The 13,030-nt window shown below is 33.9% G+C and overlaps 1 protein-coding gene across 5 annotated transcripts in view; it reads right to left on the bottom strand.

Annotated features, from left to right (window-relative positions):
• PhKgamma (phosphorylase kinase gamma) overlaps positions 1–13,030 on the bottom strand; it is a 68,498-nt gene that overhangs the window by 43,666 nt on the left and 11,802 nt on the right. Inside the window, exon 5 of one of the 5 annotated variants that reach the window (XM_069821536.1) lies at positions 6,536–6,626. The exons of the other annotated variants lie outside the window; for them this stretch is intronic. Coding sequence (XP_069677637.1) covers positions 6,536–6,626 — 91 coding nt within the window. The remainder of the gene's footprint in view (positions 1–6,535; positions 6,627–13,030) is intronic. 5 annotated transcript variants of the gene reach the window in all.

Genomic DNA, 13,030 nt, shown 5'->3' with positions numbered 1-13,030 from the left:
TCTGCTTACAACAGAATGTCTGGAAAGGGTTAACAGTACAACTATCTCACAATTATTCACCAATTCATTAAAATTAATGTGGCCAGAAGAAGTATTAATCCAAAAATGTATTACTGTTGGTTCCTGATGCTGCAACATATATGAAAAAGGCTGGAAAGACTTTAAAGGTGTTATTTCCAAATGTGCTTCATGTGACCTGCATAGCCCACAGATTCCACAGGGTGACAGAAGAATTACGATGCTTGTTTCCAGATGTCGACAAATTGGTTTCTAGTATTAAGGAAATCTTTCTGAAATCCCCGACACGAATTCAGACATTTACAGATGTTGCTCCAGGTGTAGCTCTGCCTCCAAAGCCTACCATAACAAGATGGAGAACATGGATTTCAGCAGTAGTTTACTACACTTCAAATTTTACGAGTGTAAGTAAGGTGGTCAGTGCTCTGGAGGATAAAGCATCATTGATCACAGTAGTTAAGAAGTTTCTGGAATCTATGGAGGTGAAAAACGATGTAACTTTCATTGCAGCTGAGTTGGGTTTCCTACCAGAAGTGATCACTCTACTTAAAAAAAAAAAGAGAACAGCCTCTGTGGAAGTCAGTGAAAATTATGGAAGATGCAGTCTAACGGTTAGGAAGTGTTCCAGAGGAAAACAGTTTATTGGTAAGGAATAAGTTTATGAGAGTGTTTTCTTAAAATTATGATTAATATTACAAAAAAAAATTAAAAATTCCACAGGGGCACAGTTCTATTGAAGTCGAAATGGACTCTTCCATTCTGCTGTGCTTTCGATTTGCCCCCATAACCTCTATGGATGTTGAGAGGTCATTTTGCCGCATGAAAACTGTTATCTGACAGGAGACAGAACATGGCAGAAAAAAAATGGCTGTAATGTATAACCGATAAGCCAACACAATTTAATAAAAAAATTGTTGTCAAGTGCAGGTAGAAACATTTTTAAACTTAAAAATTACAAAACATCCACCATAATGTCAACAAAAGCGGATCAATTAATCAAATAAATAATAAAATATATAACCTAATACTATGTTTTTTGTTGTCTTTTTTGCTTATTTTAGTTGTTCATAAAGCCTTTTTTGCCTGCCTATTTTTAAGACTTATAATGCCTGAACCTTCAATCTTTGGATATTAAAATATATATTTACTCTGATATCTAACAATGCTGTATCAACCACTATATTAGTTAGCAATAGCGAGATGGTATTTGGTGAGAAGAGGCCGAGGAGGCTGGGAATTCACCCAACAAGGTGATCAGCTCAAGTGGGAATGTAACTTATGCCGGAGCACAGCAGATAAACACGCTGCCACCTCAGCTATGCCAGTGGCTTAACAGCATTATAGGCCCCTGGGCAAAACAGTACACTGGGCCCTGCCTACACAGTAGGTTACACAACCACTCATAGGAGTAAAAATGTGTTTATTAGTACCTCGAACGAAATCATTGTTTTGACATTAAAAAAAAAACACGATATACAGCGAAGATTAACATTCGAAGTTTGGACAATACAACATGAGCCTTGAACTTAAAAAACAAAAATTTGAACATCTAAATGCCACTGACTAAGATAATACAGGCGCACATTATAAAATTACAATGAATTTTTTATTACTGATCACGTGTTCAACACAAACATTCGCGAAATTTCTTTACAGAGAATGCCTTTACAATTGACTTGAAATCAATGGTCTTCAGAAGTCAGACATGCCAACTCTCTGCTACAAGTCGTAATTTTTCCCCTTCTACCAAATTGGCAGAAGATTTGAATGTTGAGGTGGGTGATTGGAAAATAGTGTTAAATTGTTGTCCGTGCATAGATTAGCATGGGAATCCTGTATTCGTAGGTCCCCAGGGCAACTGCCCACTGTGCCCATGTGTTAAGTTGGCTTTATTTATATATAGTATATCTAACCCTCTCGCATAGTGAAACCTCTCTTATGAATGGAACATCCTATAAAATGGAAACCTTTAGTAACAAACCCAACAAATTTCCTAACCCAAGATATAGAAAACACCATACTAGACCTTCTCCCTAAAGTAGATACTCTCCAAAACGGACATGGACTGTGTGTCTGACCCTTGAGTGAAATTTATCTCTCAATCACTTCACATGCAAACCTTCATACCCTTGAGTCATCTAATGTTAATTCATATAATGCTGAATACAGAGTGTCCCAAAATAATACTTACACTCTTTGAACGTTAATAATAGAGAATTAAAGACAACCTGATTAGACTGTTTGTATTTGAAGCAGTAATGACTGTGTGCACAAGTACACATAGCCATTATGCTGTTTTAGTTCAGTTGCAGCCCATTGGAAGGTAGGCATTAGTTAGACTAAAAGCCAAAGTGAAAAAGTTTTCTTTTGAGCAACGTAAGTGTATTTTAAAGCGTTGTTGCAAATGTGAGAACATGATTGAGGTGCAGAGACGATGGAGGACAGAATTCAATACAGCGCTACCACCACATGTAACAATTCCGAGATTATGCAACAAGTTTGAGAAGGAATGAGCTATGTATGATGTGAAGAAGGAACAATATAGCAGAAAGAGAATAGAAGCAGACGAAAGAAGTAAGGAAGTGATGTTGAAGACTTTCACAAGTTTCCAAAGGAAGTCTGTATGGCAAGCTTCATGTGAGTCACGTGTAAGTAACTCAAGTATCCAACATTCACAGCTGTGGAGTAACAGCAGGGACCATGAAACGAGCGGGTCCAGGTTCAAATCCTGGTTGAGACAAGTTACCTGGTTGGGGTTTTGTTTCTCAACCAATTGAAGCAGAATTGCTGGGTAACTTTCGGCATTAGATCTCGGACTCAAAGACAAGCAGATGAGTGCTTTTTTCAAACCATTATTATTATTATTATTATTATTATTATTATTATTATTATTATTATTATTATTAAAGGCATTTCTTGCAGAACTTTGTCATTCTTCAGTATTTAGATCTTATAACATGTCCAATGCGTCATTTAAGGCCTATTATTTTTATTTTAACTACAGTATCATAAGTGGCTTCTTCTTCTAATTCTTCATTCATCAAAAACAGGATTGTATACTGTCCGAAAATTTTCCATAATATCTTCTTTTAAATACTCTTAATTTCTCCTTATCTCTTTTGATCAATAATCAGGTGTCGCAAATATCTGTTAGAACTGACTGCAGTAAAGATGTTAAATGTGGACCTTTATACATCTGACTTATACTAAAAAAGACCCCAGAAAATCAGGAAATAGCTACCATATACTAATTTACTCTAATGAACGTATTAAATAAACTATACAACCGTAACACAAATGTATGCTCAAATATCATGTAGGTTATGCCTCAAGCCAGTACACAGTATAAGAATTCTTTATATTGTGGCCAGTATGTCAAGAGCTGCCTTCTAAGAAACTCCATGCAACTTTTGTTTCTTACAAATTCAATGTTTTAAACTTTTCAATACAATCTATATTTAATATGGATTTACATAATAAATTATGTCGAAAGCACTGTCATAAACTATGCTTTAAATATTATTTTTAAAATATAAGATCAATGTACGTTAGACACTTTTTTTTCTATGCTATTATTTAAAAAAAAAAAAGAACTTGTGAATTTCATGTATCATGTGAATTTTTAGGGATCACTTTTACAGTAGCTTTGCCGTACATTCAACAAGATACAATTAGAACGAAAGTGTTTCAATTATTTAAGTTCCAAAAATACAGATACAAACAAATGTGTGAAAAATAATTTCCATCAAAAATCCAAAATTTACAATTTCACCATCACAACTCTCATGTAATATTTTGAAGTAAGCTATAGGGCAGGGAACCAAAGAGGCCGCAATGGATCACTAGGTCCAAGGCTTGACCAGATGATGATGATGATGATGATGATGATGATGAAGACGAAGAAGAAGAAGAAGTAAGCTATAGCAAAATAGTATCTGTCTGGATAAAGAAAGACTCTTTAGCTAAAAGCAGTATTTTATGAGGCCATAAACAGAGGCAAAGAAATCAGATATCACTATAAATATATATGATCAATTAAAAAATAATGCACATACTTTCTCGTATAGATTTAAAAAATACAGCCAAAAACTGGCTTTATCTCTGCTAAAAGAAGTCCAACTTATATCTTCAACCGTGGCCGTTGTAACTTCAGGATGGTCACGAACCAATAACATTAGTGAATTACACTTTAAAAAAATTTTGGTTATTCTTAAACAGAGTAATACAATGTTTCATGCTTGTTCTAAACGACTATGTCTAATGTCGATTTATGTACATATGAAGTCTCAAAATACGATTTAAAAATATTTAAATATAAGTCAAAATTGTTTAAATGCTCTCGTTATATGATTGTAAACTCAAGGGATACATTAAAAAAAATTGCCTGCTGTACCTATGTGCAATAATTTATCTTCGAAATTGTCACCATAATTTCAAATGAAACGAGATTCAGTATCTTAAACTGCATTCGTCAGTGGCTCCAATATGTACCGCTCATTTCTCTAGTTCTTGTCTTTGAACACAATTATTTCGCAACTATTTATTAGAACTGCCATAACAGATCAAGTTACCGCAACTTTGAAGATAATATATCACATTCGACACATGTCTGCTAATCACTGAGATGAAAATTATGCCACTGATACATATTAATGGATTCTCAAGTGAGAATATACAATATTATAAATCCTGAAATATATTTTGGAAAAGACTTGTAATGATGAGGAAGAGTCAGACTGCTTTAATAAGCTCACTCGAGATTCCTAGTATAGTGTTCAACAAAATTATTCAACTGCCATCACAGTCTTGTGTATGTCTGTAAGATATATTTTCAATTGTGTCTAAATAATATACACAAATACAGAGTTACTATAAAACGAGCACAAAAACTTAAATTACATAGCTATGATCCAAAATTTTAGAGCTTAGAGACATAGGATTACAAAAAAATTTACTGTCCATTTCTACTGAAGAAACATTTTACAGTCAAGATGACAGCACACATTTACTACCTTAGTAACAGATATATAGACAAAGGGATCTTAATCCTTTCAGCTACAATGATTTCAATATTATCTCATCAGCTATTTTTTCTCTCCACACTCCAAATATCTGCAGTTTTATATCCTATGTTGAAAGGTCAAAATTATTCACAGATCCGAGCTCTGTATATACAGTAACTTTTCTTTTAGTCGGTTTATGTTACGATGATTTATCACCTGCGATTATCTAGCGTCAGAGTGAAATGACGGTGATAATGCCAGTGAAATGAGTCCAGAGTCCAGCATTGAAAGTTACCCAGCATTTGCTCTTAATGGGTTGGGGAAAAACCCTGGAAAAAATCTCAACTAGGTAACTTGTCCCAACCAGGATTTGAACCTGGATCCGCTCATTTCATGGTCAGACATACTGACAGTTACTGACCGTGGACTTGTATACAGTATGTGAAGGAGGTTATCATTAATGTTTTTATACTGCAACATTAATGAGGCAATAGAATGATAGTAAGATGAGATAATATTTTAGGAACATTCTAAAATAAAGAATATATATTGAGAATGTACGACATGGAGGTAATGGAGCAAAAATGGAAAATGAATAATTGGTCTACACATAAAAAACTCTCATAGGATCTGCCAAGAATTAAACAGTGATTGCTTTGATAAGAAATTGTCAGTTCAATGATTTACCGGTAGGCCAAGGTTTGGCAATAAAATTAGGAAATTACTTAATTATGACTGTGAAAGAAACACTGAAGTTTTCAAAATTATACTGTAGCTCAAAGGGTTAAGAATTTAGTTAAAGGTTGAATATGTATGCGCAATTATAAAACATTTCTAAAATACCTGGAAAATTGCTAGCATTTATTGTATGGAGTACTGGAGATGAAATATGATCACTAGGAGAGCATGTGCCCACCCTTGACATGGGAGGAGGAAGAAGACCACCATATTTCCTTAATGTGACGTAATATAAGAAGAGATTTCAGTGTCACCAACTGTGGAGAAGTGCAAAGGCTATGCTTTTAGTGCAATGTGTGTTCGGAAGGATTATTATAAGTGAATAATTCTGTTCACCTAAACTAACCTAACCTAACCTACCCTACTCACTAATCTCGAATGTAAAATCACTAATCTCTAACGTAGGTCATAGTTTAGTATCATTTTATTTTGAGATGTTGCTGTTCTTCCTTGGTGCCAAGTCAGGAGCCATATAGTGGAAGAACCGGGAAACCACATCATGGTGGGAAGAGAAGACTTGTTGAAACCACTGTTCATAATTTTTACATTTTGTTTCTTAAGTTTCTTTTTTGTGCAATAGTAAATGCGTTAATGTAGTGAACATTCCATATATAGTGCATTAAAAAGTAAATGTGGTGTGGCAATGATAAAAGGAGAAAAATTTGTATACAGTGGCGCATATATTATATTCAACCTTCAATAGAATTTAATACTACACGACAATGGATTAAGCAATTGACTATGAATAGTTGTTCTTTAGTTACAGTAATACTTACATGTCAACCTCGTAGCTGTAGCCTTCCGTGCCTTCATACATGGCGGACGCAAAGAGCTCAGGAGCCATGTAGCCGGGTGTGCCACACACCTCTACAAGCAAACATTCACATGCACATACATACACACACGCATAAGCACATGCCTGACACTGTGACAACTTCAACACACATTCCAACACATACATTCGTACAATTCTATGTATTCTTATGTTGATCTGACTTGGTGAGATATCATGGAGCGGTGAAGGAGTGAGAATGGCAAAGGAAACAAGTAGTCCACTCAGAATAAACCTACTTCACAGCTGATTTGTACAACATGTCACGAAATTTGGCGGGAATAGAATCTCGATCACTCTGATGGAAACTATATACACATGACAAGTGTCCCTTACTAGAAAAAATGACTCCTGGCAAGCAATATTGTAAGAGCTGAGAATATACCATGCACTCACATGGAGAAAAGAAAAAGACTTCTACAATATGCATGCACGGAGCATAAGAATAACTATTAGTAATATATTGAATTTAAGAATAACTATTGGTAACATATTGAATTTAAAGAAAAAATTATCTGACTTACCACATTACAGCAAATGCTCGAAAGGCTCATCAGAAAACAACACTATTCACTATTATTGACTGAAGAAACTACATTGCAATTACAAATTCTGGCAGAAGCATTTATAGGACTTAACCTTTGCACTTTAGTCACTTTTTAAAGGCTAAATTTTAGTTTTTTTTTTTTTTTTTGCTGCTTTCTAAGCAGAAAAATAAGAATGTCGATTATTTATAGCTATTTTTTGTTCTGTGCATGCACACTGTATAGACGGAATTCTCCTCTCAGTGCAAGTGCTAGGTATAGTCTCAGCTCTTACACTATCAATTGCTGGGAGCTGGCATCAGGAAACTACGTGAACAACCGTAAGAATCACACTGTATATTCAATATGTAGTAACTTATTTACTTTGTTTTAATTGTCATTTTCAACTGCGCAGGCTATTTACCAATACAGTTGTCATAATTCCCAATTTTGGGCAGTTCCAAGCATATATTCCACTTCTACAGTACAACAGTATCATTTTACTATTATTACTTTAGTATTCAAATGATAATCTGCAGAAGTATAACTTATTTTAAGAACTGAAATCCATAATATTGTAGTATCTCTTAAAAACTATGGGGTCATTATTTTTTCTTGGTTAAATTGTACAACAATTATTAACACAGTATTTACACTCTTACACCACAAACCAACGTTTGATGATCTCATTCAAAAGTTACTAGTGTCCATATTTTCATTAAGAAAATGACAACTGTATTCATTATTTGTCATAATGACAATAATAGTAGTGATGGCGGTAATGATAATTATATACTTTAGACGTATCTTGGAAAAAGTCATAAACTGAATAAAAACTATAATAATTTCAAGTCAAGGCAGCTGAGAATGAGGGTCGAAACATGAAATTCTCAAATATGGAACCAGCATTTTACTAGCAGACAGCATTTCGGAATGTTACATACAGCGAGTTCCAGTAAACATTCTCGGTATGTCTGTCAGCTGACCAGCAGCATATTTCCCCCATTATTGCTCTTTTGCATCCATGAACTCATGGTGCTTTGCCAGATTAAAATTTATGTACTATGTTATATTAATAAATAAGTTTCCAAAATTGTATAGTATTCTTGTTTTATGACCAACCACTAAGATGCAGATTTGACTACTCTCACGAGTTTGTCTCTCCTTATCTGCATGGTTTGGGCAGCAGCTAATGCTTAGCTTACTTCAACCTTCCTGACAGGTGTTTACGTTATCCTTCAATTATCAGCTTTTTTGTGTACTACTAAGAAAGGGAAAAAGAAGAAAAGAGATTGTCACGTGAAGCTACATGTTAGTGAATCCCTGTCCCCGACATTTCTATGTACTGTATTCTTAAATGTTAGGTTTTCTAACATATTCTCATTTCTATACTTTACTGAAAGCAAGTCTCAGAAATACATGTGAAGTCTTTCCCTGATTATGAACATTTATTACTAAAAAATTATGCTAGATACAGGGACGCGGTTTTCAGCAAAAGATACTTTAACTTACAAAGTCTTCATGCATACATTTCAACATGCGCTCCGTTTGTTGCCCAGAGAATGTCTAATCAATACCCAATGTCATGCCACGTTTCTCGCCAACATATCACTTTTCCGACCCCCCAAACCGAACATTGTATCTGTTGATTTTTCCGGAGGTATGAAAAATGTTGCACAGACAGCTGCAGTTCGATGCATACAAAGTGCAAATCATTCAGCTTTGTTGCCAGATGATCATCCCTAAAGTGCTGCATTTGCTGTGAACTGTGGAATGAACTGAACAGCACAGTGACTACCCTAAGTTAGTTTGATTTGCTGATGAGTGATGTAATCGTTCACATCTCCAAAAAAGTCAACAGATACAATATTCGGTTTTGCAGGTCGAAAAAGCAAGATGGAGAGAAACATGGCATGAAATCGCATATCAATTATTCTCTGGGCAACAAACAGAGTGCATTTTGAAGTGTATACTTAAAAAGTTGGTAAACTGAGATATCATTTGCTGAAAACTGCGCCCCTGCATCCAGAGTAGTTTTTCAGTAATAAATATTTATAATCACAGAAAGACTTCATGTTCACCTTGTAGATGTATGTTTTGTATTACTTATTTGAAATGTTGCCCATAGAATACATCAATATTTAAAACTATTTGAGCAATAATTAATATTTACATTTATTGAATTTTGTTGCAATGGAGAGGAAAAGACAGAAATATTGCACCACTATACAGTATTACAAAAATTTATCAAGTATTTCAGTTTTTTAAATAACCAAGAATATATATAAATATTTTGTGCTGTGCAATGAAAATACCCTGCTTATTGGTTTGTGCTACAAATTTGAGAAAGTATGTGTATCATTTTGCATAGTTAATTCATATCTAACTACTTAAAATTAAGCAAAAGCAAAAATACTACAGCAAGTGAAGAAGTGCAGAAGGAATACCTATGATAGAAAAGAACTAAAATCATTAATATTTCTACAACCTGCAGTGTACCCTAATAATTGAATGAAATAATAATTCTAATAGTAGAGGAATGAAATTTGTAAAATTTTTGTTTCAATTCCTGGCCATTCAGCTACCAAATCATTCACAGAATAGGAGTGGTAAGCACAATAAGCCTCAGGCTGCAGTGCAAGCCTTCAGGTCCCTTCTCCATACAAGAGAAAAAAAAAATATAAGGATCATTGATAACTTTCAAAAATGAAATAGAAGAAGTAAATGCAAGGATTATTGCAGTAAATAGGTGCTTCTATGGATTAAAACACACATTTAAATCTAGAGCTGTAAGCAAAACAGTAAACATTAAGATATATAAAACCACTGTGAAATACACACTATATTTCTGAATATAAAAGTGCACCTTTTTCTGTATATATTCGCAAATGTGCATATAATAATTCCCTAATAATTTTTACTTCACATTTCATAACCTATTTGCAACAATTGAAGAAATAAGTTTATTACAGAAGTATTACCAGTACATAATATGCGCCAGTATAAATCACAAAAAATAGCCCACCACAGCAATAACAATTCTTTGAAATACTAGCTAGAATGAACATGACAGTTGTGCACAAAGAAGACAGAATATAAAACTTGATATACTAAAATAATTTTGCGACGTACTTTTTTTTTTAACTTCGATTTTGGGGGTGTGACTTACATTCACATGTGCTTTATATATGAAGATATATAGTAGTAATGTACTGAACAGAAGCATGGACAAGGAAACAAACAGATATGTTAAGATTAAACAACTGTGAAATAAAAATACTGAGGAAGAGACATAGACTAGTGATAACGAATGGAATATGCAAAGTCAGATCAAACACAAAATTACGACAACTGTACAAAGAGATGGATTTGGTAACAGATATTAAAAGAAAAAGCTAGAATTGATTGGGCATGTTATAATAATGGATAAAGAAAAGTTGCTGAAAAGAATTTTTAATAGTAAATTAGAATGAAAATGGAAAAAGGGACAAGCAAGGTCAGATGCCTGAAAAAAAATGAAAATGACATGAGAGGAATGAAAGTGAAGAGCTGGAGAAAAAGGCAGAGAACAGAAGAGAATGGACATCTATCATAAAGGAGATTAAGGTTCTCAGAGGACCATGAAGTCTAGAAATAAATAAGTAAGTACGTAGTTTTATATGCACAATAAAAAACAAAATTAAATGTGTTATTTTTCTTCTATACTTAAAATAAATTTAACGAAAGTTCTTTAAATGTCACAATTGGAAATTTAAATCTGGTAATTAGTTGCAATATTACGTTAAGTTAGCAAACAACTTCTTAGATTAACAGTTGTCTTACTAATTCAGTAATGACAACCATTTTTCTGTTACATATTCTGCACACCTGTTATATGAAATTAAATGGATGACAGAGAAAAATAATGTAAATTTCAGATTTTCTTTCTGGTTATATCTTTAGCAAGGCAAATGTTGATTGTAAGTAATGACTCTTGTTAAGTAAGTACTGTCTGGCAAATGAATCTGTGTAACTGATGAAAAAAATAAGTTTCTGAAAGATTATACTTCCTCCTTTGGAATTAATTTTCTTCTTCACAACAGTTACATATCACTAGTCACTCTTAACTGGGAGTCTTTAAAGTTTATCATGGCTGTGAGAACTGTTTTTTCTTTTTCACTTCCTATTTATGATGTGAGGAGGAATTCATTATCCCATACGATAAGATAGGCGGAAATTAATAACTATATATGAATTTTTTTATATTGGTGAGAAATGACAGATTAGTTTCGTTCAGAATCTAATTGCAAAAGAGAAAGTTTCTCAAAACATGCCAGGCAGATGAGCACTCCACTCTTACAAACTTTCAGAAAACTTCATATTTAGTAGTATAAGAAGAAAAATAAGATGGAGGCTCAGACAGTAAAAGCAGTTGATAAATTTAAGTATACGTATTTCTGAAAAGTATGAGAAAGACAATGAACAAGTTAATAAGGCGCAAAGTGATCTCAGGATTTTAAAAAGTGACCTGTGAATCTATGATATGCCTAAAAATAAAAAATAAATGGTATGACTATAACTTATAGTGGACTCTTATAAAGAGAAACTTTGATATAAAGTTGACGGGTTATATTAAAGTTCAAAGGTACAGAGGATTGAATAAGTCAAGAATGAGAAATTCACGAGAGTATAAAAGGAAAATCAACTTTTATCATCATCATCGTCGTCGTCGTCGTCATCATCCAGGGGGTCATTAAAGTATATTGTTCCTCTAAACTGCGGCAATAGTTTATAAGTTTTTACATAAATCTTTCCTGAAGGAAGTGTGTAGACAGAATGCCTTTCCAAAATGCTACATCTTCAGCTGTGCAACAACCTTGCAATGCCAGAGATGTCTCTGATGTGTCAGAGCATAAACAAGCAAACAATATAAATCTCTATCAGTTGACCCATATTATTAAGATGATACCACAGATTTCTATGATACCTAGGTCACTAACTTTGGACAGGAAAGTGAGGATGGCAACCACCATCTTCAAAGCGGGCAAGAACCTGTGACTCTTGGAATAGGCACAAAATGATTCTGGATATACCACAAATAAGGCAAATAAGGGTGAACACTATTTTTGGCTATGTGATAAAAGCATTCATAACAATCTACTCTAGTGACTTAGAAGTCCAAGCACTCAGAGCTTTTAAGACTACTTGACAGAACAGCTACCTTAAGAGTCCTTTACACCTTTATAAGTAGGATACGTCGAGTGCAAAAGTATATAGCAACAGTGAGTTTTTACTTGGAAAAGCTTTGGACAGGTTCATAAGGATTCAGATAGGCTAAAGTTAAGGCCACATATGCCTATTTCGGTCCATCCCTTAATTTCTGAGCTATTTACGAACTAATTTTGTACTCCATTCAAAGGAGGTTTGCCATCGGTCTATGTTAGGTAGGTGGTCTAGGAAGACCATTTCGGCAGGTGGTTAAACTGACATGCGATCATCCTTATGATCAGAAATAAATTAGTCTCTTGTCCTACTTTATTTTCTGATGACCAGTTAAGTCTTCTTTTTGGTTTGACATTGAGAATTCTGTTTATTCTTTGAGATGTAAATGAAGGAAGCATAGCCTACATAACTGCTATTGGTAAGGTGCTCACTGCAGCAGTAATATTCAAACAAAAAGTTGCTGGAATTTTTGCAAATTAACTGTAATTTATTTTATTTTTGGCCACTATATGGAAATGGCATAGGTAACCATGGGTTTTATTACTGTTATGTATAATAAATATTTGGTATGAAAGTACTGACTTTAGACTAGATGGAAAGGAAGTCACTACAATGGTATGGCCATGTCAGAAAGAGATGATAGTACACAGTTTTAACAATGTCAAATTTAGAGACATAGGCAAATTTAAGGAAACTACCTAATACTGGCCAGA

The sequence above is a fragment of the Periplaneta americana genome, chromosome 3 (assembly GCF_040183065.1).
Source record: "Periplaneta americana isolate PAMFEO1 chromosome 3, P.americana_PAMFEO1_priV1, whole genome shotgun sequence".
Taxonomy (NCBI): Eukaryota; Metazoa; Arthropoda; class Insecta; order Blattodea; family Blattidae; genus Periplaneta; species Periplaneta americana.
This window is presented reverse-complemented; position numbering and strand designations above follow the sequence as displayed.